Source organism: Maniola hyperantus, chromosome 20 (genome assembly GCF_902806685.2).
Source record: "Maniola hyperantus chromosome 20, iAphHyp1.2, whole genome shotgun sequence".
Classification (NCBI taxonomy): Eukaryota; Metazoa; Arthropoda; class Insecta; order Lepidoptera; family Nymphalidae; genus Maniola; species Maniola hyperantus.
The window spans coordinates 2,357,416-2,373,632 of NC_048555.1; the positions used below are offsets into that span (position 1 = coordinate 2,357,416).

The following is a 16,217-nucleotide window of genomic DNA, read 5'->3' on the forward strand; positions in this document are numbered from 1 at the left end:
GGATATCCTAATAACACTAAGGGTTATCGGTTGATGGATCCAAAGACGAGTACCGTTCATGTATATAGAGATGTTAAATTTTTAGAGAATACTTTTCCTGGTGATAGCGATAATATAGTAACAAAGGACACAGTTGTTCCTATATATCTGGACGAGGGACAAAAAGAGTCTGTGCCAAGAGAGAATCCTAAAGAGGATGATAATAAGGACGATAAAGTTGATACCATTGTTGAGACAGTTGATAATAACAATGAAACTGAAAACAATGAAGAAATGGTTGATATGCAAGACGAGACCAAAAACGTTGTGGAAAGGGTTGAACCACGTTATAATCTTAGATCACGTAAGGAACCAGATGTAAATAATTGTATATGTAATGCCATTGCAGATATTTTAACAAAAAGTTTACATGGTCCTAAAATGAAACATGTTTTATCAGAATTATGTCTGAAGAAGAAGATATTTGATTAAGGGGGCATAGGGCATAATATTGTACCTAATAGGAATATTGTGTGTTTGCCGAAGAACTAGTTTATAGTTATTTTATTTTTATAATCAAATATTTTCTAGAGTTTTATTTAATCTTATTGATTGATAGAAAATTGTAAAGGCGTGTTTATATTACAATGTCATAGGTTAAGGGCGCGATGTAAGGGCGTGTTTATATTACACTGTAATAAGTTACGGGCACACTATGTTGTTTGCGATGTAATGGTTTAAGGGCGCGTATTAGAACGTGATATGAACTCGTATGTAAACTCATTACATCTAAAGTGAAGAAAGAATAAAAATAGCGTTCTATATTTGTAAGTCTGTCACTTATGAGTTGTCGTTATCGTTGGAAAAAGTAATGTCTTTCTGTTAAAATAATAAATTATATTTTATGTATTTATCAAGATTGAATTTATTGGGCGATCCACCTCCTAATCATAAATATCAACCCAATCTCATAATTTTGATAATGTCTTGTTCAGATTCTTATACGTATCACATGTACTAAAAGGAATTTCAATACTATAAATATAACGCCCAAAATATAGATATAACGTGTAAAATTTAACTCCTCACGCGCCATTTTAACTTTTTTTGTCAAATTTCATATGAAAAGTACGATTTTACTCCTTATTTTAAAGGTGAATCATACTTTTGACATGACCGTTGACCCAGAGTTAAAATGGTGCGTGAGGAGTCATTTTGTACGGACTATATCATACATCATATACAGTTTGATTACTTTGTATAATACAATTTTCTAATACGTAATAATTTTTTAAAACGTTAACTTTGGATTATTCATAATTATTATTTACTTCAACCTTTAGACAGAGATAGCGGTTTGGTAGAGCGTTGTTTCTGTCGTTGAGACAGACAAAATGTCACATAGGTGACAGAGACAACCTCTTTCTAAAGTTAGATGTATAATATTTCCTGCCGGCTACTGTATTAGTTATGTTTATTAAACGATATAAATGTTCCACTAGATGCGGCATTTTATATTTGAGTATATAGGTAGTTTTAGTCTGACCTTACTCAAATACTTTTCTTATACATAGCATAATATTGTATATCAAATCTTTGAAAAGAGCAACCGCCGAGTTTTATGCTGGTTCTTCTCGGTAGGAAAGGCATTCCGAACCAGTGGTAGATGCCTCTGACGATTCAAAAATACTTGTAAAAGTTTAGTTGAATAAAAAATATTTTTATTTATTATTTATTTATCTAATATACTTATGTATGTATGTTCGTAGAAACGAACTGCGTCAAAGTCACGCCGCATCTAGTGCAACAATTATATCTAAATATATAAAAGGAAAAGGTGACTGACTGACTGATCTATCAACGCACAGCTCAAACTACTGGACGGATTGGGCTGAAATTTGGCATCCGCTAAGGATTTTTGAAAATTCAACCCCTAAAAGGGTGAAATAGGGGTTTAAAATTTGTGTAGTCCACGCGGACGAAGTCACGAGCATAAGCTAGTCAATAATAAAAATAATACCCGGCTGAGTTTGTTGTGGGCTCTTCTCAGACCTGGGCGCGTTTGGAACCCTCGTAGCTTTAGTTTTAAGTTTGCGTAATAATTATCACCACTATATCTTACAAATCCAACATATGACCATCAAAAAGAGTAATTTATTATCTATTTTGAATAAATCATTTGAATTTGAATGTGATATAGGCAAACATCGACATACTTACGAGTTAATCAAAAGTCGTCCAAACAGAAGTCGAAATGGTCTTCCATCACCTTGTACTGGTCACTTGAGAACCTCATGCACTTTGGACATTTGTATACCTGGAAATACAAACAATAAAACATTATTATAGATTCAAATTACTGTGTTTCTCTATTTGTTTCGTCAACTCTTCTCTTTCATACTATGAGGAAATAAAATGTAAACCATAAAAACGATTTAGAAAACTCGCTTATTTAGTAAATTGCCAGTCATCTGATGGCTGTGAGCCATTGAACGACAAAGTATAGAAACAACATTTCTCAAAATTCACAGAAAATAAAAGCCACACAGTCACGTCTGTCAAACAGTAACTTCAACCAATTAAATTAGCGTTGATTGGTTTATATTGTATGTCATACGACACTGGCCTCTGCCGTGATTGGCAGACCCAAAGTATCAGTTACGGAGTTACAATAGAATTGAAAACACGTGTGACCACCACCCAACACGATAGAGATTTTTGTTATGCTATAAGGAAATATTTTTATGTTTTGTCTTACAGTATTGTAAGAACTGTAGGCTTAGTACAAGTTTCTCTCACACACATCACCATAACGCTAAAAGTTTTCGAGTATCGAAACATTGTTTTAGAACTATAATTACAATTTTTTAAATGTTGGAGTTGAGTGACGAAACAAAAGATCACACTGATTATATTATTTTATTAGTTATTTAGGGTATTTTTGTAGTATTTAGTCACATAAAATATATTTCAATACATTCATGCACACACACAACAAAATTCAAACAATTAAGTACTAACAAATACGTAGGTACTCCATACTTTATAGGTTAGCTCATGTGGCAGTTATGGATTTTTGGAAATTGGCGTAGCATGTTCAAATTAAATAACACAATAACAAACACACGAAAATAAAGAAAACAACATCATAACACAAAACTACCAAAAACGCTTACCCGAATATACATTTCGTTTTTTTACAATAGTTACTTAATAATTAATCAAAAATTAAAATCTAAGACCAAAAAAATTCCAATGATATTGATGGCACGGCACATATTGTTTAAAATGGTACAAAACCAACTGGTTTTAGCTATAGTCGGCAGTGATTAAGGAAATATAAGTCATGTACTCAAAAAATATATAATTAAATAGCAAAACAATATTAATAATTTATTTCACTAATCTAATACACATCTATCGCACAACAATGGACTTAGATTAGAATACAAGTTTTATTTTATACACATAACTAAATAATATATTGTAAGTGATCAACTATAAGTACAGTACTACCATTTTAATCTTATTTATTTATTCATTTTTATTTAAGTTTAAACAATACGCACTCATCGTGCGTATTGGCAGTCCTTCCCGGACTAAAACCGAATTTACACCAAAGAAAAACAGACATTATTGCTTGACTTTAAGATTTTAAACACAAGAACAACAGAGACTCGTGATGCTAACTCGTGCGTACAAAACATGGCGCGTGCAACAACCAACAGCGGACGGATGAAATGTTCGCGCCACTCGCAATTAAGATTTCTGCGCAGGTACATCGGTAACTTATAAAAGTGGTAGTACTATAATTGTATTTTTTCGTAAGTACCCACATTCGAGCAAATAAAAATATTTTGTTTTATTTTCCCTTTATTTTATTTTTAACTATCTTTATCATAATTAAATAACAAATGCGAGATACCGATATCTAAACCACCGATAATTCTTTCTTTTACTTATTATACTCTATCCGGGGGAAAAAGTTAGTATAGCGCTCTCTTTGTTACGTAATCCTATATTTTGAGTCACCAACCAATCACAAACGCAACTATGTTTTCTTATTGAATTTCGAATGTTATTTGAAAGCATTTTCGAATTGAATTTTGAATATTTTTTGAAAACATGATTACGTAACAGAGAGTAACACACTATACTAACTTCTTTCCACGGATAGAGTATAGTAAGTTAATTAAATCATAACATTACAGTAAACAAGAGTCAACGTGTTGCTGTAACAGTATGAGGCTCTTGAAAGGCTGGTCGCACACGGGGCAGTCGAAACGCAGCGGCGGCGGCGTTGTTTCATGTGGTGGAGGTTCTTCTATGGGTTTGACCTCTATTTTCTTCTTTTTGCGCACCTTTTTTACAAATACGTCAGTAAATAAAAATACTTTTTCTCCCACATGCTCGAAAACCGCTTAATTATTAAAAAAAAAAAGTCAATCAGATCTTTTCTGTACGCACACCAGCAATTTCTAACAGGATAATAATACAAATTGCTGGGCAGTTTCTTACTGGTAACGAGGTTCTTAAAATACACACTAACATAAATTGGGTGTTTTAGGTACACGATTTATTATTTTCAATTCTGAATGCGATATGAAACCTCTTTTTAAAAGTTAAAAAACGAAACAAAATCGCGCGGGTGTGGGCAGTAATTGTATTGCACCACGCGAATGAAAATTAAATGATTGTTTTCATAAGTTTTTACAATTTTTTTAAATGAAAATAAGTATAAATATTTAGTTAATCAAAAAAAAAAATTTGGCAAAATTGTAATTTGGCGAATGTAGGCAACATTCGACGCCTGCCAGAGTATTGCCAATGAACTGTGCTAGACTCACCATGTTGCCTGTGGTCGTGGTGGCTGCGGCAGTGGTCGCGGGCGGTGGTCGCGAACTACGCGCGGGAGTCGCAGGGTGTGAAGGCGCCTTTTTTGTGGTCACGCTTTTATGAAGACCCGGGCTAAGGATGCGGATTTCTTCCAACTAAAAAATAAAACTTCAAGCAATTCTTGGAAGAGACATTCTTTTTCTTGGAACGAGAGGAAAAGAAAATGTCCAGTCAGGATTTAGTGTGTCTGTCGGTCTGTCAAGAAACCTACAGGGTACTTCCCGTTGACCTAGAATCATGAAATTTGGCAGGTAGGTAGGTCTTATAGCTCATTCGGGGAAAAATCTGAAAACCGTGAATTTGTGGTTACATCACACAAAAAAAAATTAAATTGTGGTCATGAACTAATAATTAGTATTTTCAATTTCGAAGTAAGATAACTATATCAAGTGGGGTATCATATGAAAGGTCTTCACCTGTACAATCTAACATAGATATTTATTTATTTTTATGCATCATAGTTTTTGAACTATCGTGCAAAATGTCGAAAAAAATACGACTATAGTACGGAACCCTCGCTGCGCGAGCCTGACTCGCACTTGGCCGGTTTTTCTTTTTACTGTTAGTAATTTTTGGTACGAATAAATAATTTAAAAAAATACAAAAGTACCAGAAAATATAAAAGAGGGTGTCAAGAAAAATCAAACTTGAACCTGGCGCAGTGGCTGATTTATAAATCTACTAGAAGATGCTTGCGACTTCACCCACGTTACAAATTTATGTTTTTTTTAAAATCCAGTCGAAACTATTTGATTTTCCTGGATAAAAAAATAGCCTGTATCTGCACTCTGCAAGCTATCTCTGTACCTTTGATCCAAATCCCATGGGAACTTTTATTTTCCGGGATAAAAAGAACCATATGTCCAGTCTCCGGGATGCGAGCTATCTTTATGGTGATAAAAGGGGTTAAATAGGGGATGATTAGGTAATAGTTTACCTGTGCAGTGAGTTCTTGTATCTTGCGCTCCGCAGTGCGCAGGTCGGTGTGCGCGTTCTCTTTCTCGCTCGCCATCTTCTGTCGGGACTCTCGCTCCGCGTCGAAGTCACACCTAAGAAATTGAGTAGTGAGGAACTTGTAGTTTTGCGAGAACAGCAGGGTTTTTCGAATGTGTTCCATATATGAATTTTGTTCGAAAGTGGCAGCTGCGAGGAAGTTTTTTTTACCACGCCCACTATTGGCTACAATCCAATGTTGCAACAAGATTCACACAAATTCAAATGCGGGTTTTACTAAATCAATCAGGTAGTCAACTGTCATCAGTGGCCCTACCGCGGTTGTTTGACAGCTACAATGTCACGATCGCAATCATCTCTGATTGGTTAATGCTCGCTCACTATTAGCCACAATGCATTGTTGCAACAAGAATCGCACAAATTCAGCCAATCAGAACAAATGAGATTGTAATAATGATTGATGCAGGTTTTAGACAATCGCCCTACAGGTGGTATGCCTCTAGTCGGTACCAAGCAAAGTATGCTAAGATGGATGAATAGAATCCTGAAAGTTTTAACTCGCTACTGTTACAAAATTGCTGGGTTAGATGCAACAAAAAAAAACAAAAGTTTTTTCTCGGACACGGTCTGATTCAAAATACCAGTAGGTAATACTTAATATAATTAAATCACACCAGTCAAGTGCGAATTGGGTCTCACTCTTTAGGTTTCTATGCTCTTTTTGGCTCTTTAGGCTTAGATTACTTACTTGTACAAGTCGACTTGCGCTTTCAAAAGCTCGCAGTCGTCCTTATAGTTCTTGAGGACGGCTAATTCAGCTTCCAAGGCTTGTAACTCTTGACCTCGAGCGACCAATGCGGCTGTTAGTTGCTCTACGCTTTGCGACTGAGGTTTCTATTGAAAAATAACGTAACTTAAAAAAAAGCCATAAATGTTGAAGTGTGAGTCTGTCTGCTAGCTTTTCACCGTCCATCCGTTTAACCCATTTCGATAAAATTTGTTATAGGACGAGGGTGGACCTTGACTATTTTTTGTCCTAGAAAATTAAAGAGTTAAAGCCTGGGAGGAGTCACGTGATGCGCTCGGCATTTTATGTGATTTATCTAAGGCTTTCGACTGTGCTGAACATGAAACGTTAGTCAGGAAATCACACCATAACGGAATTAGGGGGGGTAGCATTGGAGTTGATGAGATCTTACTTCAGTAATAGAATACAAGAGGTAGACGTGAATGGAAAGCGGGATTCCCCAGATCAGTCGTAAAAAGAGGGGTTTCAAAATTAATCGGTATCAAAAACTTTAGACGAAGTAAACAATTCTCTAACGAAGGTGAGTGGTTCGAAGCTAATAAATAACTTGCTTCTTAACGGTAAATCTTTTCTCAGCCTTTTCATTTAATGCTCAACCTTTAAGAACGCGTCACACGCGCCTTCTAAATGTTCCCAAATCTAACTCAAATTATGCGCGAAATTCTATAATTCCACGCTTGGTACGTACTTATAACAGTCAGTTCGCTGAGTTTGACTTATTTTACCTATCAAACAATAAATTTAAAAAGGAATTAAGAAACTATCATCGTAAAACAAAAAAAAAAAGTAGCTAACATCTAAATATGCATGCAATCATACACTCCCATTTACACACACACACACATGCACACACGCTCACACATACTCATAAGCACACACTCACACACGCATACACACACACATACAATCATACACACACTGTTGTAATTTTATTTTATTATTGTATATACCTACATTTATTCTAACTCTATTCTGTTAAAATAGTTTAATTATAATTTTAAGTAATCTCTTTTGGCCTTCTGTTATACCTAGATTTAAATTTAAATAATAATTATGTATTTACGCTGTTGATTACTTTAAAAAAAAAAAAAAAAAAAAAAAAAAAAAAAAAAATTCAAAAAGTACTCAAAGGATTTTTTGAAATCGCATTACATGTTAGTACTGCGATTGATTTCAAATTTTGCCACAGTGTAGCATTTCTATATAAGAAAATGTTTTTATATAAGTTTTATCCCAAAGTTCCCACGGGAACGGGAATTATTTACTTCCCTAACAATTAATACTGACTGACTACAGACTGAGCCACAGCGTAGCGAAGATGGGTTTATGATGATTATGTAATGAAAATTCATACTTACAGGCTCTGGTTTTGTCAAAGATTTCTTCAGTAGATCTGTATAATCTTTGAAGATGCCTTCAAATATTGACAGCGTGCCTCGCACTTGGCTTCTGAAATATTATTTTGCGTTATTGTTTGACCACTAATGATGTAAATTACTACTTACAGAAGGGATATTTCAAAGAAAAATAAAATATTGTCTGTTCATCGTAACTTGTTGGCACCATTGCAAATCACAAAGGAATAAAGAAACAAAGCAATGGTGCCAACATCAAGTCACGCGTCAAGTTGCGATGAACGGACAATAGTGTTCTATAAAGCTGTCAAAATGACACTGGACCATCAAGTTGCAAAGTCTTTCTTTCTTTCAAAAATGCGTTGCAGTCCGCAATTTTTTAATGGAATGATTAATCTAGACTTCAATCTCTTAATTTGGTCTCCACGTCACAGGTTTTACCTAGTGTGGAGACCACTAGTAACCGACGCCAAAATAACGTGTTTTTGTTAAATAAAGATATATTTTTTTTTTAATCAATCAGCCGGTTTGCGTCCACTGGTGGACATAGACCTTCCCAAGCACGCGCCACCCCACACGATCCTCTGCCTTCCTCATCTAGACTTAAAGGAATAATTTTGGAGTTTCGAGGGAACAGCCCCAAATTGAAGTTGTATAGACTTACATGTTAGTCAAGGCCTCACTGTGTTGTCGCTCGATCATCTGCTTCACTTCAGCCAGCCCCGACTTGACTCTGTCCGCCGAACACCGTTCCAACTTGAAGTCGTATAAACTTGCTATAACTCCCAATGTGTGGACCAGACTATCTGATAAACTGGAAAAGTAACTCATCAAATCTCCGATTATTAATGTGAAGGATATGGAGGCCCATAGATACATATGCTGGTCCTGACTGATAAATCTTTATTTATTTATCTATCTATCTATAAGCTGCTAGGGTTACAAACTTTTACAGTAAGTTCCTTTTATAACACACACACTCACTAAGGAAGGATTCTGGAAATTATATCCCAGAGTGGGTTAAATAGGGGATGTAAATTTGTATGAAATCCCGTCATTTTACAAGTTACACAGTATCAATGAAAATTAGTATCGGTTAAAAATGAAGAAATGCATGTTTCCGATTTTTTAACCTATTTCCAAAAAGGAGGTGGTTCTCAATTCGGCCCGTTTTTTTCTGTTTTTTTTTTTAAATGTTTGTAAATTCCACTCCTGAGTCCTGAGGGGCTTAAATATGGGATGAAAATTTGTGTGAAGTATTCGCTTAAGCATAAATCATAAAATAAGCATTCGCTTCAGACAAAAATAAAAAGTGTGTATTTTAGGATTTTTGATAATTTGAGTAAAGCTTTGACGGGTGAACTAATTTAAACATAAAACTGAGCTATGACGCGAGAAAAAAATGGTTCGTGAAATACATAACCCCCTTTTGTGTCGTATAGAGCAACTTACCCATTAGTCAAGTTGGTGAGAAACTCGGACAGATGTTTGAGTGTTCTGTCATACACTTTGACGTTGGACGCGTGGCTCGCGTATTCCGACAGCGAGTCGCCTTCCGTGCTCATAGAGAAATGCACTGGGTGGAACACCTGCAGAGAAACTTCATGTAATAGTCCCGCAAATTGCTAATGCGCGTGGCCGCCATTTTAGTGACATCGGCACTAGACTGAAGTTTCGAGCTGATGGTATATTTTTACTTAAATATACGTCAAATGACGTAAGAATGACGGACTCCGATCGGATAAGTGCGTAACCGCCGCGCCGTAGAAGGGTCTCATATGTATCTCATGTTATTCTTGTAAGTGGAGGCATGTTAAACACAAAAACCGGCCAAGTGCGAGTCAGGCTCGCGCAACGAGGGTTCCGTACTACAGTCGTATTTTTTCGACATTTTGCACGATAATTTAAAAACTATGATGCATAAAAATAAATAAAAATCTGTTTTAGATTGTACAGGTGAAGACCTTTCCATGATACCCCACTTGATATAGTCACTCACTTCGAAAGTTGAAAATACTAATTATTAGTTCATGACCACAATTTAATTTTTTTTGTGTGATCTAACTCTAAATTCACAGATTTTTCCCCAAATGTCAGCTATAAGATTTACCTACCTGCCAAATTGATTCTAGGTCAACGGGAAGTACCCTGTAGGTTTCATGACAGACAGACAACAAAGTGATCCTATAAGGGTTCCGTTTTTCCTTTTGAGGTACGGAACCCTAAAAATAAAGAATAATAGTTAATTTTGATAAAAATGACTTACAACAGTCTGCATTTCCTTTATCCTGTTGTTTAGCTCCTGTATCTGCTCTTTGTACATCCTCGTCGTCTCCGCTACGCCGGACTTGTGCTGTGTGAATTCCAACTACAAAAAATACACACCTTGAATCTTTATTTACACACACACATACATATACTACCAGGCCAGGCTCACTTGGTCACGTGACCCGAAAAATGTCATCATCATCATCATGATCAACCCATCACTGTCCATCGTCCATATAACTTAATGATAAATTAGTTGTTGTAAGGTTGATAGAAAACTTACCTTGATATTTTCCAAGTCTAATATTTTAATTTGCGCCTTCTTGAGTTCATTCTGATGAGTGGAGAGCTTAGTTTCCAACTGTTGTATGTATGCGTCCCGTTTGGATATTTCTTCGGACGATACATTCTAAAAGTAATAAAAATCAGTCAAGAGCGAGTTGGACTCGCACACGAATGGTTCCTTACCATCACAAAAGAAATAACAGTTAGTAGTTTTTGAAATTTTCATGGCGACAATTTTGAAATTTTTATTATTTGTTGTTATAGAGGCAATAGAAATGTACATTCTGTGAAAATTTAAATTGTCTACCTATTATGGTTCACGAGATACAGCTCGCTGACAGACAGACGACTGACGACCTCTCTGGCACAGTGGTAAGCGCTGTGGTCTTATTAGTGGGAGGTCCCGGGTTCGATTGAATTTTATAATTTCTAAATCTCTGGTCTGGTCTAGTGGGAGGCTTCGGCTGTGGCTAGTTACCACCCTACCGGCAAAACCGTGCCGTCAAGCGATTTAGCGTTCCGGTACTATGCCGCGTTGAAACCAAAGGGGTGTGGGTTTAATAAAAACTGCCATTCCCTTCCAGGTTAGCCCGCTTCTATCTTAGACTGCATCATCACTTACCAACAGGTGAGATTGAACTTTTATCGAGTTAAAAAAAAAATATGCGAATGCACTTACGGCGCTCAAAGATTTCAATTTAGCTTGGAGATCGTTTATAATAAAGTGTAGTTTCTGTAACTCTTGAGCATGGTCACTCTCCTTGTTGGATAGTAGCAACTGAAAGTAGGATACGAAATCTAAATATATAAAAGGAAAAGGTGACTGACTGACTGATCTGTCAACACACAGCTTAAACTACTGGACGGATCGGGTTGAAATTTGGCGTACAGATAGCTATTATGACGTAGGCATCCGCTAAGATAGGATTTTTGAAATTTCAACCCCTAAGGGGGTGAAATAGGGGTTTGAAATTTGTGTAGTCCACACGGTTGAAGTTACGAGCATAAGCTAGTTAATAGTAATATTATAATCTGTCTATCTGTAATGTGTCGATAAGTTACTTAGCAACATTGTTATTTTATTAATACTAGCTTTCGCCCGCGGCTTCGTCCGCGGTGTAATTTATATAGCCTATGTTATTTTTGCATAAAATAGCTTTATAATGGTGAAAGAATATTGTGGCGGTTGCCACAATAGAAACTAGATGGCGCTGTTCAATCGATGACGTAGTCCCGAACAAATGTACCGCCGATAGCAATCGCACTAACGGAGTTTTCTGCAATCTGGACTATATATAGAAGTTTCAAGACATAACCGTCGGCCCAGCTGGCGCTACCGAGCACAACCAACCGCTCGGTGGGAGATCTCCCCTTTGGTACGGTCGAGCCTGCACACCGCTCCCGTACATTGGTGACCCCGACGTGATCAAGAATGGTCGCACACCTCAACAACCGACGTGATCAAGAGTGGTCGCACACTACAACAGCCGACGTTGATACAAGAGTGATCGCACACTAGAACAGCCGACGTCATCGAAGATCAACCGCACACCGCCGCACTCCGCACTGCGCACTCAACGTGATCAAGGGTGATCGCATACACCGCAACACCTTTGGATCACACACCGCAAGCCGACGTCTCCTCCAAACTCCAAGTCTACAAGCAGCAACAGCAAGCACATCGAGGCCTGTAAGACGGATGTAGCCACAGCTTCGGGGCACAATGGCCCTGCACTCCATCACCAGCTACAAGCGTCCTGGTCTACCGCTTCTCTGGTTGGTTAGCAGCCATTGCCCTTCCTTCACACGCCTTCACGCTACAGCGCCACCTCTCTTCACTGCTTCACACTACGCGTTCGTCTCGGAGGGGAGTGATGTGGCGGTTGCCACAATAGAAACTAGATGGCGCTGTTCAATCGATGACGTAGTCCCGAACAAATGTACCGCCGATAGCAATCGCACTAACGGAGTTTTCTGCAATCTGGACTATATATAGAAGTTTCAAGACATAACCGTCGGCCCAGCTGGCGCTACCGAGCACAACCAACCGCTCGGTGGGAGATCTCCCCTTTGGTACGGTCGGGCCAGCACACCGCTCCCGTACAATATTATTAACAAAACAACAAACAAATTTTTCCTCTATATAATATTATGAATGAATGAATGAATCAATCAATTATTTTGTCAAAAATTTGTCAAGACAAGAGAGACATACTATCAGATAGAGAGAGACATGTTGATTATTGATTTCGGCCGTAAGTCGATAATTATTTCGTTAGTCGAACCGCGGTCTTACGTCTATTCTATTATTCTCATTTATTTACTTTAGTATTTATAAATAAATCAATACCTCCACATTTTTTAATTTCTCTTTAGCATCATCCCTTTCTTTGGACGTAGCATCAACTATGTGCTCCAGCGAATCCTTCTGCCAGGTCAACTTTTCATTTTCCACTATAACCTGCAAAACATGGGATATTTTTAGATTGTCGCGATCTTCTCATACTGACACTAGATGACGCTACGCGCACTCATACGAAAATATCATACAACTATCACAGGGATCGAAGCCAGGGTAAACACTAAACATTAGTTAAGCCTAACCTATTTTTATGCCTCTATGAACTGCATGTCGCTGATCACGGGATGCGTCTTAGTAGCAGTACCTGTTTCTCAACCTGGGATCTCTTGATCACAGCACTGATCATTCCAACAATATCTAGCACATGAAACTTCTATAGCAAGATAGAAGTACGAGCAACGCCATCTAGTGTTCAGTAGAAACACAATTACCTGTCTCCTCTGTTTCTCTACCAGTTCTAGCTGCGCTGTGAGTTTGTCGATGGTGTCGTCATCCGGTGCAGTGACGAACTCCACTCCCGACGAGGCACCAGACTTACTCTCCCCTGTTTCACTGTTGATGGGGATTTCGCTGTCTGATACATGGGATAAGTCGAGCTTGAGCTGCTTGTTTTCTTGTCTAAGCTGTAATAGGATTGTGAGGATTAGTTCATCATCATCTTCATTATCAACCCATCGCTACTACACACTACTGAGCATGGGTCTCCTCTCAGAATTTAGGCTATAGCACACTTAGTATTGTCCACAATTCACAACTGGAAAATGTATTTGCAAGGTGTAATACACTTTACACTTTGCAGTTGTGCATTGTAGTCTATATCTACTGAAGATGCTCCAGTGTTGGAGTGAAACATACATTGAGTATGAGAGGCTCCATTCCATTCCATTCCATTCCATTTTATTCCAGTAAAAAATTGAACCTCTCACTCACCCTTTCAACCAGTTCCCTCGTCTCTTCAAACTTTTCCTTATGCAGTCTGTGAGTCCTGAGCATGTCCTCTTGACAGGATGCAATCAACATGAACTGTTCCTTCATTGAGTCATTGTTCTGCTTTAGTGTCTCTTTGAGAACTACATTCTCGTCTAATAGTTCACCGAATCGCTTCTGGAGTTCCTCTGTGCTTCTGTCGTCGGTTATTAGTGTGCTTGCAACCATCATGCTAGCTGGAGAGGGCTAGAAAATCATAATAATACAATACATGTAGCCTCTAGGCTATAGAGGCTAGGTATATATGAGGAATCATTGCTGAGGGTCATTTCCCATTTATTCACAAATGATAGGAGTTTAATAATTTTTATAGTGTTTTAACTACACTTCAAATAATCTCTAAATAATTCCAAATACATATGAAAAATTGCGGACTGGCAGGATTCGAACCTACGCATAGTTCGCGACGCCTTGACCATTAGGTCACGGTTCACTTGCTACAAGTGTTGAAATTTGTAACATGTATACATGCATTCAGTACTGAAGCGACTGTTAATGCCATCTAGTAGCGACACTTTACATCTAGTAGTGCAATTTTTGTTATGTATTTGGAATTATCTTGTGATATGAGCTTTCTTGAAATAACAATAAAGTGGATTTTTAGCATGCATACAACAACAACACATATTAGTATTGTTATTGACATAGTATTGTTGTCTTAGACCTGTTATAAAGATGATAGATAACTCTTACATCTCTGAGGTGCTCTAAGCTATGCTATGAGCCAGTTAATTTGGGATAGTTCCTCATGTTAGGATGTATAACTGCAATGGATATGTTTCCATAGTGCACTGTAATTGCACTTTGCTTGTTTCATATTTTACTACTGATATGCTGATTATGGCTGAATTGACTTAAGTAATTAATCTATTCAAAAACTCTGAGGAATTCTTATTTACACAGATGAAAATTTCTGTCCCCCCCTCATTTAATGTAATATTCATAGTTCTTCTGATTGCCTGACATTTTTCCACTATTGAATACTATTATATTTTTGCTAGAGCTCTGATAGAATAGAATAGAATGTTTTTTTTATTCATGTAAACTTTTTACAAGTACTTATGAATAGTCAGGTAGTTTTAATTTACCACTGGTTCCGAGTGCCGTTTCTACCGAGAAGAACCAGCAATAGAGATAATTTAGGATGTCTGGGTCTACATGATCCAATTAGTGGTCCCAATCATAAAGTAAAAATGTGCAGGTATTGTTTTTCTATTGAGGAATTCTCAGTACTAGACCAGAGTTAGGAAGTTGGTGGTGTTTCTCTGAGGCATAGAGGTAAAAAGGGGTGAAGAGGTAAGGTGGGGTAGGTGAACTTGTTTTATAATATTAGAGACAAGGCTATCCATATTATAAATGTGAAAGTGTGTTTGTTTGTTGGTTTATTGGTTAGTCCTTTAATCACGTTGCAATAGAGCAACAGATTCATGTGATTTTTTGCTGGTTATAGGTGAAGACCTGAAGAGTGACATAGGTTTCTTTTTGTCTCAAAAATCAAAGAGTTCCCACGGGATTTTCAAAAACCTAAATTCACGCGGACAAAGTCGCAGGCATCAGCTGGTCTATAATACAGCAGTGTATCAACCAAGATCAGATTATACTTACACTATCACCGAGTTGAAACTGTGCCTTAAAAGCCATGTTAGCTTCAACAGACAGGTCTTTCATTGCATCCTCGATCTGTGATTTATCCAAATCCCCATTCATGACACCATTGCACTTCTCCACATCCATACTAGCTCCAGGGGAAGTACCAAGGATGATTATAAATGAGTCATCATCATTTTCCGCTTTTGATGACATTTTTAAACATTACACCTACAAGAAAAATAATATAAACTTTAGGATTACTTAGAATAGCAACACAAAATGCTGAATCTTGTAATGTAAGCGGTAAGCGGTAATACGATATGTTGGTACCTTGCCTACTCAAAATTATCGAATGGTCAATTAGTAAGATGATATAAATTATAATCAAACATTTACTTACTTTGTAGTGCGAGTGAACTATCTTTTACGATTTTTACTTGCGTCACAGTTGGGAGTTATTTTAATCTCACAATCACAATACGGCCAAAACTTTACAAGTGCTTTATAAACAACGCTTATTTGCAAATTGAGAAAAGCAACAAAAAATTATTATGAAAGCAAATGCCAAATCGAAATCACGGCACGAACTTTATGTTATTGGTCTGTGGCACGAACAAAGAGTATATAATCACTACGAGTGACCACAGACTACAACTCTCATTTACAGCAGCTGACTCGAGCAAAAAATTCATGCTCTGACATTGACATAGTATTGACAGTTGCAGTTGTCCTA

General features: G+C 37.2%; 1 protein-coding gene across 2 annotated transcripts; it reads right to left on the reverse strand.

Annotated features, from left to right (window-relative positions):
• Positions 1–935: 935 nt before the first annotated feature.
• On the reverse strand, positions 936–16,060 carry key (NF-kappa-B essential modulator kenny). 2 transcript variants are annotated; one of them, XM_034979557.2, is made up of 15 exons: positions 15,885–16,060; positions 15,500–15,712; positions 13,838–14,080; positions 13,339–13,530; positions 12,896–13,006; positions 11,225–11,323; positions 10,544–10,669; positions 10,259–10,360; positions 9,445–9,581; positions 8,657–8,806; positions 7,996–8,086; positions 6,578–6,723; positions 5,813–5,924; positions 4,827–4,970; positions 936–2,296 (listed from the first exon to the last, which is right to left on the reverse strand). In XM_034979557.2, the coding sequence occupies exons 2-15, from the start codon at positions 15,695–15,697 to the stop codon at positions 2,207–2,209; spliced, it is 1,941 nt and encodes a 646-aa protein (XP_034835448.1). In that variant the 5' UTR covers positions 15,698–15,712; positions 15,885–16,060; the 3' UTR covers positions 936–2,206. The 2 variants fall into 2 exon arrangements, with proteins under 2 accessions (XP_034835448.1, XP_034835447.1); XM_034979556.2 differs by lacking the exon at positions 936–2,296 and adding an exon at positions 2,359–4,340.
• Between the last annotated feature and the right edge of the window lie 157 nt (positions 16,061–16,217).